Below are 14,476 nucleotides of genomic sequence, written 5' to 3' on the forward strand. Positions count from 1 at the left end.
TAGCTAGCTAACAGTACGCTTTAACTTGCAATAAACTACTTTCTGACAAAATTTGAAATGTATAATATCAGAAAATGTAGCTAGACTCTTAACCGTATACATGGATAAACGCTTCTCCCTCTGTCATGGATGCCATGGTTGCCCTTAGTTTGAATACTTATTCTGGGAGACAGGTGTTTTATACAACAGCCTTCTGTGTTCTCTTTTTGACTCCCACCGCATTTGCCATCATACTCTACCGGACATTCCACTGATTTCAAAACTCGGTCAACTTCTTCTGTGACAACATTGTTGATCGCCGTTTCTTCCCCATCACTGTCATCAGAAGACTCTACGATGTTAACCTGGAAGCCATCCGCACCAATGTGTCGGAGGAAACGCCGTCCAACTGTCGACCCAAGTACGCTTGCAGGTGCCCGGCTCGCCACGAGTCGCTAGAGCGCGATAAGACAAGGAAATCCCAGCCTGCCAAACCCTCCCCTAACCCGGACGACGCTGGGCCAATTATGGGTTTCCCGGTCACGGCCGGCTGTGACACAGCCTGGGATCGAACCCGAGGCTGTAGTGACGCCTCAGCACTGCGATGCAGTGCCTTAGACCGCTGCGCTACTCGGGAGGGCACACTAGACTTGTAATTTAACAAAAACAATTATTCGTATTTACAGATGGCATACAAGTTTGTTATTAAGGCACATGAAAGTTCACGTTTTTCTTGGCAAAAAAACACATTTCCTGTGAAGTAGTGACGTGCGACATATGCCTAGCTTCCTGCAGCGGGTCACAAATACTGTAGACACTAGCAGGAAATCCAAGTCTTCTCTGCTTGCCTAACCCCTTTCCTCCTTTTCACACCACCCTCTCTCACTTCGCCCCCCCCCCCCCAGGTCAAAAGCAACAGCATGGTCGGCGGTCCCGACCCCTACCTGAAGGAGTTTGGCATCGTGGTGCACAACGATATGACTGAGGTGACGGGCCGAGTCCTCCCAGCGCCCATGCTGCAGTATGGGGGCCGGGTGAGTACCGACACTGGGCGGGACTGTGGCAGGGTGAGTACTGGGGCACCGGGCTGGGCCAATCTATCACGGGAGGGAAGGGCTGTGTGTGTGTGTGTGTGTGTGTGTGTGTGTGTGAGAAAGAAAAGGGTGAGTGGACTATCCAAGGGGAGGAGGATGAGACTTCATGCCACACAGCACATATAATTAAATGATATAACCCTTACCAAAAAAACAGGCTTGTGGCAAACCTTTGGCCAATTTGCTGCACATTTGCTCCAACCTCTTATTTTCACATGCAAATTAGTTTTGTGGCAAACTTTTGCGCCGACTTGTGAACTTCTGGCAAGCAATTCTGGGAAACTTGTGGCGAACATTCTACTATTTGCTGCAAGCTCGGTGTGAATATGCAAATTAGATCCGGTTTTTGGTTACTGTGTGTTAACAACTTTGAAATGTTGTATCTACATAATCACATATAGGCCAAACTTTAAATGAACTTGCTTCTCACAGAGGACTAAACTAAACATACTGAATATACTAAACAACAAGTCTTAACAGAGAAAAATAAATCCAATACAACTTGAAATCATCAGCATGCTAATGAAGAAAAGAGCAAAGACTGGATTGACTTTGGAAAAACGTGGTCAGCTGTTACAAAGCTGCCTTGATGTTGCTATGCTTCTCACTGAAACTGCCGTTCTATATATTTTTCAGCAAAGAAACAATGTTTCTGCCTTGTATAAATGCTATATAAACAAACGATGTAGCTAGCATAAACTGGGACTTAGGCCTACTAAATCTACTTTTAAATGTGTGGCCAACTGTTTCTAGAGCCACAGTATACACTATTTTATGCAACAATATACAAGCCTCAACACAATTGATTTAAAACGAATCAACTAATTATGATAATCAATCTAGACTGGGGCCTTCAGCATTAAGAGACAGTTGTCAACTAGTTGTCTCTTCTTCCTGACTCGGGTGTATAAGGCTTGGGTGGAAGAAAAGTAACATAGAATTGAGTTATGCCTAATATGGCAATTGATATTTTTCCAAAATGAATTATTGTTAACTTACATCTCAAAGCCATACATGCAAGAAGCCTTGACCTGGTGCATACATACACTGAGTGTACAAAACATTAAGAACACCTACCTAATATTGAGTTGCACCCACCCCTTTGCCCTCCAGAACAGCCTCATTTCATCAGGGCATGGACTCTACAAGGGGTCAAAAGCGTTCCACAGGGATGCTAGCCCATGTTGACGCTGATGCTTCCCACAGTTGTCAAGTTGACTGGATGTCCTTTGGGTGGTGGATCATTCTTGATACACACGGTAAACTGTTGAGCATGAAAAACCCACTAGTGTTGCAGTTCTTGACACAAACCGGTGCGCCTGGCACCAACTACCATACCCCGTTCATAGCCACTTCAATCTTTTGTCTTAACCATTCACCCTCTGAATGGCACACATACACAATCCATGCCTCAAGGCTTAAAAATCCTTCTTTAACCTGTCTCCTCCCCTTAATCTACACTGATTTGAAATGGATTTAACAAGTGACATCAAATAAGGTATCATAGCTTTCACCTGGATACACCTGGTCAGTCTCATGGAAAGAGCAATTGCTCTTAATGTTTTGTATACTCAGAATAATACATGCATTTGCTTAACTTATCAAGCCTGACGACGATACACATTTATCACTAAAAAAAAAGTGTTATGAGTGAGTGCGCCACAAACATCTTTCCAGGGTGTTGATGCATCCTCCTCCCAATACAGCCGCTTCCAACACCACAGGTAGGGGAAGGGTATCCTTCTGCAAAAGTGAAGTCTTGCTTTGATTATATTGTTGCTACTTTATCTGTTGTGCTAGCTAACATGCTACTGAACAGTGACACTAGCATGTTATTAAAATACAGCAACGTATTCACCAAAAAATATGTGTTTAGGCAAACATCTGCAAACTTCTGGCAACATTATGTGGCACACTATTTAGTTTCTGTGAAGTTGTGGCAAATTTGCAGCAAAGTTTGCAGCAAAATAAATATTTTTGTAAAGGGACCTTCATCCCTGAAGGGCAGTTATTATTGCATATTATATGTAGGCTATATACATGGTCTCTACATAATAAGTTCTGTACAGTCTTTATATAATGTTTGGTAAGGGTAGACCTCTTCCACAGACCTTGTTATAGGTCCAATGTGGACTGTAAAACCGCATGTTCCATATGGATAATTGGGCTGAACTTGGCTTGAAATTGCACGTTAGAGAAACATTTGGTCACTGAAATAGCTTTTAATCGGGATGTAGTAAAAGTTTTGGCACAGTATTGCTGGGTTATATGCATTTTATTGGGCCTATTTACAGTTTCTTGAGTGGTTTGGACTTCTGCCTGCTGGGTAATGGAGTATTATCGTCATCCTCTGAAATGTGGACTGATTGCTTTTCTCGTCGCACTTAACTATTCATTTGTATGACTGACATCTTTCAGCCCTTTTAACTGTTATTGTTATATTGTTGTAGCTGTAATAGGTTTGTGATGGGAAAAGCAACTGTCCTTGTATTCTTTTGTCACTCCATCACTGTGTTATCATGCTGATGTTTATAATATGTTGCTGTAATTACAGTGGAAAGCTTTGATAATCATCACTTATCGTTTCACTGATAAATTGCTGTTAATTTGATGTGATATGCACGACTGTATTAGTATTGAGTGTAATCACAATCTAATGTATATGTGATTCAATGCTGGATCAGCCCACCAGTTTTCAGGGCTTTTTCATTCTTGAACTGCACATTTGTAAATGTATAGTTTGCTGGAGAATACCATATGGTTGCCTAATTGTTTCAAGAGAGGGTAGCCTAACTCGACACAATGCAAAATTGAAGCAGAGACGCTACAGGCCCTGAACACTGGAGGAACTGCTATTCATAGCTAGAATGATCTGATAATATCTGGGCCTGTATCCACGAAGCGTCTCGGGAGTAGGAGTGTTGATCTAGGATCTGTCCAAACAATCTTATTATTCATTATGAACTGAAAAGCAAAACTGATCCTAGATCAGCAGTGGCACTCTTACTCTGAGAAGCTTTGTGACTACGAACCCTGATATATCTTGTTGTACAATAGTAACCATGATGGTCATGTCTATTCTATACATGAATGTTCTGCCCTGTTGAATAAGCTTCTGGTGCTGTCTAGCACGTGGAGGGTTTGCCTGTAGGCTACTTGCTATGGGATTGTGTGTGTGTGTGTGTAACAGGAACTTTCCTCAAACCACAGATCTAGGGTCAGATTCTCCCACCCCCCCCCCCCCCAATCCTAATCACCCCCATTTAGTCATATGTCAAAGGATCTGACCCTGTATCAGTGGTAAGTGGCAACTTCTACCCGCAACGTGTGTGTGTGTGGTGCGGGCGGGGGACTTGGATCTGCTGTGTCGGCTGGTTAAACCGGGGGGTTCACTAAGAGCGTAGGGACTCTCTCCGCAGAATAAGACCGTGGCCACGCCCAACCAGGGCGTGTGGGACATGCGGGGGAAGCAGTTCTACGCCGGGATAGAGATCAAGGTGTGGGCCGTGGCCTGCTTCGCCCCACAGAAACAGTGCAGAGAGGACCTGCTCAAGTGAGTAATCTGCCCATCAACCTTGGTAGACACACCACTCCACCCACAAATACCCATAGCCCTCCTTAGTCTGTGTGGTGACCATGACTCATTTTAGGCCAAAATCCAAACTTGAGATCTGTGGGCTTATCTAAAAAATTATTCAAATCTCCCAATGATGTACGCAAACTAGTTGAGCAAATGTATCTTAAGTTAGGATTTGGACTACAAAACTTCCAACTTATTGTTCAACAGTTTGAATGCAGTATTCTGGCTCTAGTCTACATTCCCTAAAGGTTTGTTCATGGTTCTCTAGGAGCTTCACAGACCAACTGAGGAAGATCTCGAAGGACGCGGGGATGCCCATCCAGGGCCAGCCATGTTTCTGTAAATACGCCCAGGGAGCGGACAGCGTGGAGCCCATGTTCAAACACCTCAAGCTGTCCTATGTGGGACTGCAGCTCATCGTGGTCATCCTACCCGGCAAAACCCCTGTCTACGGTAAGAATCATTTTGACAGTTTGTTTGGGAAATCTATTCTTATGTTGAAAGAAAGGGCAAACTAACTTCAATTAGTCTCTGTCTCTTCCTAGTGTCTTTTTATGGATTTCCTCTGTCTTATGGTTTTGCATGATTTGCATAAAATATTTGATAAATAGAATTGGAAGGATTGAAAATGGCGGTAGGGGAAAGAACACCCCTCAATTTCCACTAGTGACTTGAGGAACACCAGTTCACTCCTCATGCTTAAAATGTTAAGAACCAATCTGCTAGCTACTGTTTTCACATTGCATTTGAGATTATTAGAGCTAAATTATTATTGTTCTGTGGTCCTGGTACCACAGCGGAGGTGAAGCGGGTAGGAGACACTCTCCTGGGCATGGCCACTCAGTGTGTCCAGGTGAAGAACGTGGTGAAGACATCCCCCCAGACCCTCTCCAACCTCTGCCTCAAGATCAACGCCAAGCTGGGCGGCATCAACAATGTCCTGGTGCCCCATCAGAGGTGGCAACAACACACACACACAAATGTATTCTGTATTGTGCCAAAGACTTATACCTCCTCTCTGAGAGCAAAGCACGCATACACACACCGTAAACTCTGTACCTTTATTTTATTTGACATCTCTGTCCTTTTTTTTTTTTTTTTTTTACAACCTCGACTCCCCCAGACCCTCTGTGTTCCAGCAACCTGTCATCTTCCTAGGGGCGGACGTCACTCACCCTCCAGCCGGCGACGGCAAGAAGCCCTCCATCGCAGCGGTGGTGGGCAGCATGGACGGCCACCCCAGCCGCTACTGTGCCACGGTGCGCGTGCAGACGTCGCGCCAGGACCTGTCCCAGGAGCAACTGTACAGCCAGGAGGTCATCCAGGACCTGACCAATATGGTGCGCGAGCTGCTCATCCAGTTCTACAAGTCAACGCGCTTCAAGCCCACACGCATCATCTACTACCGCGGTGGTGTGTCTGAGGGCCAAATGAAACAGGTGACTGGGAGGGTGATGCTTGTCTGTGTGGTGTTTTGGTTCATTAGGTTTTCAGTTTTCTCTCCCTGTACTGAATTGACCATTTGAATTACATTACAAAATGGTTTCTTATATTGAGTCGGTGGCTGGTTAACCCTTTGAGTAGTGAGTGTTCTTTGATGAAATTTCAGTCTAAATAAGGGTTTAATTCACAGCCCTTTTGCGATACCTTAAGTGACATAAAAGGTAGCATATGCTATCAGTACTCCTTAAAGGGTTTAGAAGGTACCGGACAGTGTTAATCTTGGCATTTTTGGCATTTGAACAATGATTTAGTCTAGTTATCAAAAAAATAATCAACTAAATGCCCTTTCATGTTAGTCACATCACATGATATTGCCTAATTAACCTATAGTAAACATAAATCACTGACTTCCGTGTGCACAAACATGCATAGCCTTGTCCTACCAACATATCTTTCTGCATAACATTGGCAGAAGAACGCATTACTCAGCAGCAGATAAAAAAATCACACCCCTTGACCGGGCTCCAGAGGAACATTTCCCCTTGCCACAAACTTTTTCAGTTGGTGGCACCAGCCCATGATTTAGTCGCGCACATTTTTTCCCGCAGCGTCAAGCAATAGAAAACAATTAATCACCTTAAGTCATTCACAGTGCTTTAGATTGTAATAGACTACTGAGATGGTAGGCTATTCAAGAAATAAGTAGTTTCATCTAACATGTCCAAGCAGGAATGCATCATTGAAGATATTTTGACGTGAAACCTAATCAAGTGATTGTCATGTATTGTGACAATCGGGTATTGTTATATTTTACTTTTTAAAATAGGGCTTCTGAATTTTGTTCAATAGAGATGAATTTGCCTAAATCTTTATGTGCACTAATATCATAGGGGTCTAATTCACCACGAGGAAGTGAAAACTCAAAACACATGAGCTAGATCGCTAACACTAAATATAATACCCACTGCTAGTAGTCATGTATTCATCTAACAGTCAATTGAATGTCCTAAAAAAACGTTGTAGCCTGCAACCCTATGCACTCGCAATGGCCGACGCGCATTTCACGCGCTTCCCCATCAAAATCTGTCAGTGTTTTTGCATTGGCTGTGTCTCAATCCACCACATCCACCGATGTCGCCCTTCCGCATCTGCGGTGAAAGGTGGCAGAGCAACAGCGGTGTTTGTCAGACCATGAGACATCCCGAAAATCGGTCTTCTCACAAATGTCTGTAGCGCCCGAAAGTTTTGGCCTACTAAATATTACGGTGTTTGATGGTGTTCGCCGTTTTGCTCTACGACTCTCGCAAGCGTCACGGGACTCGATTTGACTGCTTCGTCTGTCTGTAGCGTCCGAACAGTTTGGCCTACACCATTCTATGGAAAGGCGAGTCTCATGAGCACGTACATGTTGGTTGTTTTGGTCAAGGACGAACACAAGCCTCAAGACTCATCTGAAGGTACCCCGGTACGAGTTAAAGAAATGAATGGAAGTAGTTTAGTGCCTAAAATAAGGGGTTAAATAGGGGTAAAAATATTTTTTGTAAATATATTTTTATACCTTAAGGGGTCTTAAAATGTAAAATCAAAGAGGTAAATGACCCTCAAACCACAGGTAAATGTAAGTATTTGATCACCTACCAATCAGTAAGAATTCCGGCTCTCACAGACCTGTTAGTTTTTCTTTAAGAAGCCCTTCTGTTCTCCACTCATTACCTGTATTAACTGCACCTGTTTGAACTCGTTACCTGTATAAAAGACACCTGTCCACACACTCAATCAAACAGACTCCAACCTCTCCACAATGGCCAAGACCAGAGAGCTGTGTAAGGACATCGGGGATAAAATTGAAGACCTGCACAAGGCTGGGATGGGCTACAGGACAATAGGCAAGCAGCTTGGTGAGAAGGCAACAACTGTTGGCGCAATTATTAGAAAATTGAAGAAGTTCAAGATGACTGTCAATCATCCTCGGTCTGGGGCTTCATGCAAGATCTCACCTCGTGGGGCATCAATGATCATGAGTAAGGTGAGGGATCAGCCCAGAACTACACGGCAGGACCTGGTCAATGACCTGAAGAGAGCTGGGACCACAGTCTCAAAGAAAACCATTAGTAACACACTACGCCGTCATGGATTAAAATCCTGCAGCGCACGCAAGGTCCCCCTGCTCAAGCCAGCGCATGTCCAGGCCTGTCTGAAGTTTGCCAATGACCATCTGGATGATCCAGAGGAGGAATGGGAGCTTTTTGGTCTAAACTCCACTCGCCGTGTTTGGAGGAAGAAGGATGAGTACAACCCCAAGAACACCATCCCAACCTTGAAGCATGGAGGTGGAAACATCATTCTTTGGGGATGCTTTTCTGCAAAGGGGACAGGACGACTGCACCGTATTGATGGGAGGATGGATGGGGCCATGTATCGCGAGATCTTGGCCAACAACCTCCTTCCCTCAGTAAGAGCATTGAAGATGGGTCGTGGCTGGGTCTTCCAGCATGACAACGACCCGAAACACACAGCCAGGGCAACTAAGGAGTGGCTCCGTAAGAAGCATCTCAAGGTCCTGGAGTGGCCTAGCCAGTCTCCAGACCTGAACCCAATAGAAAATCTTTGGAGGGAGCTGAAAGTCCGTATTGCCCAGCGACAGCCCCGAAACCTGAAGGATCTGGAGAAGGTCTGTATGGAGGAGTGGGCCAAAATCCCTGCTGTAGTGTGTGCAAACCTGGTCAAGACCTACAGGAAACGTATGATCTCTGTAATTGCAAACAAAGGTTTCTGTACCAAATATTAAGTTCTGCTTTTCTGATGTATCAAATACTTATGTCATGCAATAAAATGCAAATGAATTACTTAAAAATCATACAATGTGATTTTCTGGATTTTTTTTAGATTCCGTCTCTCACAGTTGAAGTGTATCTATGATAAAAATTACAGACCTCTACATGCTTTGTAAGTAGGAAAACCTGCAAAATCGGCAGTGTATAAAATACTTGTTCTCCCCGCTGTATGTGTGTGTGTGTGTATGTATGTATGTATATATATATATATATATATATATATATGAAAAGGGAGGCCCCTAGTGATTTGTCACAGTGCCCTGGATATAGGATCTGGCTGCGTTTTACACAGGCAGCCCAATTCTGATCTTACATTTTAGTAATTTAGCAGACTCTTATCCAGAGCGACATACAATTAGTGCATTCATCTTTAGAAAGCTAGCTGAGACAACCACATATCACAGTTGTAGTAAGTACATTTTCCCTCAAAGTAGTTATGTTATTTTGCAATGATTTTTTTTGTCCAATTATTGGTATTTTGCCCATAATTGGGCAAAAGATCAGAATTGGTCTGCCTTTGTAAACAACGCCAACTTCGCCTCAACCAGAGAATCATACCAATGCATTTTTCCATGCAATGTGAAGCTCATTGTTTCTATCTCTTCCCGTGTGTGTGACTGTGTATGGCGTGTGTAGGTGGCGTGGCCAGAGCTGATCGCCATCAGGAAGGCCTGTATCAGCCTAGAGGAGGACTATCGACCGGGCATCACCTACATCGTGGTTCAGAAACGCCACCACACCCGCCTTTTCTGCTCCGACAAGACAGAGCGAGTGAGTGGAGACCCATGTAGAGCAGGGGTGTCAAACTCAATTCCTGGAGGGCTGTGTCTGTGGTTTTTGATGGGAGTTCCAAAGCAATTAACTTTAAATGATCTATCGAGTACAAGGGAGGAGTGAAGACACGCAGCCCTCCAGGAATTGAGTTTGACATCCCTGATTTAGAGGGTGCAATTATCCACAGGTCTAGGATCAGATTACCCAACTGTAAGCCATTAGGGAGATGAAACGACATCTGACCCTGTATCTGTGGTTAGGGGCAACTTCTACATACAGTACAACATGAGGGAGGGCATCTAGGGCTGTGGCAGCGTTCCAATACTTTTTAAATGCATCTCTCCAAACACCTATCCTTGGAGTAATCGCTGAGCTGGCATTTCACTGGATTGATGATTTAGACACCGCTAAAGTAAGAGGGGTTGCAAAGAGTTAGCACCTTTTGAACTAGCACTCTAGCATGTCCAGTGTCTGTAATCACAACCATCTCCCCCTACAGGTTGGAAAGAGTGGCAACGTCCCAGCCGGAACCACGGTGGACAGCACAATCACCCACCCCTCCGAATTTGACTTCTACCTGTGCAGCCATGCTGGGATCCAGGGCACTAGCCGGCCCTCCCACTACCACGTCCTGTGGGACGACAACTGCTTCACTGCCGACGAGCTCCAGCTGCTCACCTACCAGCTGTGCCACACCTACGTCCGCTGCACCCGCTCTGTCTCCATCCCCGCGCCAGCCTACTATGCCAGGCTAGTGGCATTCCGTGCCCGCTACCACCTAGTGGACAAAGATCACGACAGGTAATGACGAAAGTGGCAAGGCACAAGGCCAGAATACTTAGGGGTATCACAGATATACAGTACCAGTCAAAAGTTTGGAGACACCTACTCATTCAAGGGTTTTTCTTTATTTTTACTATTTTCTACATTGTAGAATAATAGTGAAGACATAAACTATGAAATAACACATGGAATCATGTAGTAACCAAAAAAGTGTTAAAAAAATCAAAATATATTTTAGATTCTTCAAAGTAGCCACCCTTTGCCTTGATGACAGCTTTGCACACTCTTGGCATTTTCTCAACCAGCTTCATGAGGAATGCTTTTCCAACAGTCTTGAAGGAGTTCCCACATATGTCCCACTAAGCGCAAACCAGATGGGATGGCGTATTGCTGCAGAATGCTGTGGTAGCCATGCTGGTTAAGTGTGCCTTGAATTCTAAATAAATCACAGACAGTGTCACCAGCAAAGCACCCCCACACATCACACCACCTCCTCCATGCTTCACGGTGGGAACCACACATGCAAAGATAATCCTTTCACCTTCTCTGCGTCTCACAAAGACACGGCGGTTGGAACCAAAAATCTCAAATTTGGACTCATCAGACCAAGGGACAGATTTCCACTGGTCTAATGTCCATTGCTCGTGTTTCTTGGCACGATAAGTCTCTTCTTCTTATTGATGTCCTTTAGTAGTGGTTTCTTTGCAGCAATTTGACCATGAAGGCCTGATTCACACAGTCTCCTCTGAACAGTTGATGTTGAGATGTGTCTGTTACTTGAACTCTGTGAAGCAGTTATTTGGGCTGCAGTTAACTCTAATGAACTTATCCTCTGCAGCAGAGGTAACTCTGGGTCTTCCTTTCCTGTGGCGGTCCTCATGAGAGCCAGTTTCATCATAGCGCTTGGTTTTTGCGACTGCACTTGAAGAAACTTTAAAAGTTATTGAAATGTTCCGGATTGACTGACCTTCATGTCTTAAAGTAATGATGGACTGTCGTTTCTCTTTGCTTATATGAGCTGTTCATGCCATAATATGGACTTGGTCTTTTACCAAATAGGGCTATCTTCTGTATACCACCCCTACCTTGTCACAACACAACTGATTGGCTCAAACGCATTAAGAAGGAAAGAAATTCCACAAATAAATTTTTAACAAGGCACACCTGTTAATTGAAATGCATTCCAGGTGAAGCTGGTTGAGAGAATGCCATGAGTGTGCAAAGCTGTCAAGGCAAAGGGTGGCTACTTTGAATAATCTAAAATATTACTTGTGTTATTTCATAGTTTTGATGTCTTCACTATTATTCTACAATGTAGAAAATAGTAAAAATAAAGAAAAACCGTTGAATGAGTATGTGTGTCCAAACCTTTGACTGGTACTGTACATTAAATGTTTTTTAGCCAGAACAGACACAAATGGACTGTATTAGCGGCCCTATACGTTAGATTTATATCTGCAACATATTATGCATCTAGTTTTACTGAATATACTGTTTTTGTTTGGCATGATGCAAATACATGATGGTAAATGTTGTTCAGTATGACTAGTTGTAATGGTGGAGCCCAACAGTAGTGGTTTTGTGCTCTTGTTTCTCTTACGTTATCATGTATCTGACCCCTCTCTCTCGTCCTGTCCTGCAGTGCGGAGGGCAGCCACGTGTCGGGCCAGAGTAACGGTCGGGACCCCCTGGCCCTGGCCAAGGCAGTCCAGATCCACTATGACACTCAGCACACTATGTATTTTGCCTGAGCCACGCTAGCAATGTGCGCTATTCTGTCCTCCCTCTCCTCTCTTTTTGCCAGTCTCTCGATCTTTCTCTTGCGTCTTGATGTGCACCAAAGCGGTTCGAAGCCAGTGAAGTGTGCCAGTGGAGTATTTTCCTTTTCGGAAAACGACATCCGGCGTTCCTGATCGAGCCGCCCTCCACCAGCAATCCGGCACTGAGAGACCGTTGGGGTTTCCGATGCACAGAGAAAACAAAATACACACACAAGTTGAGCCAATATGTTTTTGGGGGTTCGTTTTTTTTTTGAATGTCTTTTTTTGTTTTGGAAAAATACACTGAGCAATGGAGCGGACTGACGCCAATAGTCAGTGGCAGCTCTTAGCTCTCCCAGCTCAGCAGGACTCTGTCTACTTTTTACCTCAAAGCCCCTTTGGGGCGAAAATCTGTCACAAGGTCTTGGGTTGGGGGGGGGGGGGGGGGGGGGGGGGTCATGGTGGGGTTTGCATGGAAACATGGGTGGGTGGACCTTTTTGAGAATTATATATATTTTTTTCCTTTTTATGATCGTGTTTTAACTTTCTCCTTTTCTTCAGTCTTTTACAAGCGAGGTCACCTGGGTATCCATACCCATTACTCTTCTCCCATTTAGCGAAGAATAAGTGCTTGAGTGTGTGCGTTTGTGTATATACGTGTGTGTGTGTGTGCGTGTGTTTCATGGAAGGCCACTGAATTGTAAAGGGGAAAATCAAGAAAACTGCTGTAAATGCCTCAGATTTGATGTTTTTTATATTCACACATTACATATATATAAATATTTACATCTATAGAACAGATTGAACTATACAGGCTTCACAGAGGCCGGTGGGTGTATATGTAGCAGTAGCAACCGTGGTTTAGCCGGTGTGACTGACTGGGCATTGGGACCTATTGAATGGTTGAGAGCTTTGCGCGGGGTTATGGCATTGGGCTAAGCCGACTTAGTTGGTGCGCTGTGTGAGGAAGGGGATCCATCCCTTAAACCCGTTTGTCTGAACGGTTATGACATTGTGGGGCGGAGCACGGTTTTTTAGCAAGGCACTAGTCGGAAGCGGAAAACCCATTTGGTTAACTTTTGGGGTCTCCTTTGCTACCGGCCAATTCATTGCACTGACCCAGGACGCTAGGCAAGCAACAGAGGGCACTCTCTCTTACATTTTATGCATTTATACATCAGAATCAAAAAGCAGAATTTCTAAGAGTTTAATATAAAACTGTTTTGTGGCTAATCTTAACTGTTGTTTAGACTTAGTAGTTATATTTGTTGTTGTTATTGTTGTTGTTGATGTTGTTATCTACGATTATGATAATTATCAGACCGGCAGCAATCAGATGTGTAGTTATGAGATCAGGATAAGAGTGGCTGGGTTTAGAGTTGGACACTTTGTAGCATTCTGGGCTACGCTGGAGAGAGGCCCAAGGTGTATCGGTTTATGCTCCCTTCTGCTCCTCAGTGATGTAGTAGTTTCTGGTAGTAGGGAAGGGTTTGGCTGTGTTCTCCAGTAGAAAAGATTTGTGTTGAGCTGTCACCGGTACCCCTGACTGGTAAAACAGGAGGCTACCTTCAGCGCTCATCAGATGAAGACTGTTGGCAGAAGGGGGTTTTCGGTTCGAATGGAAGAAAGGTGACAATCAGAGCTGGCATTAGGAAGAAACTGGGACAGACTAAGTGGTACAAAGAAGTATGCAAGAGTCACATTTTCAGAACTTCATAATGTTTCTATTACGGCTTGTGTGTATTAGAACAAGTATATCTATCCAATTCTAAACTTATGGTGTTTCTGTTTTTTAAAAATTAAATAAGGTTTTGAACACAGGATATGAATTGACATAAAGCATAAGCACTGCCCTTGGACCTAATAACACCTGACCAGTCACGACTACGGTTAAAGATCCTATTTAACCACGGTCGTGGTTACAGTTATCCTCGCGGTGAGGATGGGGGTGGGGTCGAAAGCGGCGGGCACACCTCGTCAGGGGGTCGGCTCAGTGAACAACCCTTTTGTAATAAACCATCCATAGAGCAGCAGGTTTGCTATGAATGAGTTTGAGCGCCTACCTGTCGAGGGCATGGGCGCTGGCCTATGGTAGGGGAGCGTGGTGGCTGTCCAGGCCTTGCATGCAATAAGTTTGAGGGGCTGAGCTGTTGGTGACGTGCACTCGTTTTCCCACGGGGCAATGGGGCTGCGGTGATTCAGCCTGGTGTTGTGGTCTGTGTGTCCCTG

The 14,476-nt window shown here is 44.4% G+C and overlaps 1 protein-coding gene across 8 annotated transcripts in view; it reads left to right on the forward strand.

The window, feature by feature from the left end:
- LOC311109529 (protein argonaute-4) overlaps nt 1-12,668 on the forward strand; it is a 34,117-nt gene extending 21,449 nt beyond the window's left edge. For 2 of the 8 annotated variants that reach the window (XM_084152453.1, XM_084152451.1), the window contains exons 10-17: nt 885-1,013; nt 4,493-4,626; nt 4,922-5,106; nt 5,451-5,610; nt 5,777-6,092; nt 9,567-9,701; nt 10,204-10,505; nt 12,130-12,668. In XM_084152453.1, coding sequence (XP_084008579.1) covers nt 885-1,013; nt 4,493-4,626; nt 4,922-5,106; nt 5,451-5,610; nt 5,777-6,092; nt 9,567-9,701; nt 10,204-10,505; nt 12,130-12,238 — 1,470 coding nt within the window. In that variant the 3' untranslated portion in view covers nt 12,239-12,668. Of the gene's footprint in view, nt 1-884; nt 1,047-4,477; nt 4,627-4,921; nt 5,107-5,450; nt 5,611-5,776; nt 6,093-9,566; nt 9,702-10,203; nt 10,506-12,129 lie in introns of all 8 variants that reach the window. The other 6 variants (XM_084152446.1, XM_084152448.1, XM_084152447.1 and 3 more) reach the window with 3 other exon arrangements.
- The last annotated feature ends 1,808 nt before the right edge of the window (nt 12,669-14,476 follow it).

The sequence above is a fragment of the Coregonus lavaretus genome, assembly GCF_964263955.1.
Source record: "Coregonus lavaretus genome assembly, chromosome: 3".
Taxonomy (NCBI): domain Eukaryota; kingdom Metazoa; phylum Chordata; class Actinopteri; order Salmoniformes; family Salmonidae; genus Coregonus; species Coregonus lavaretus.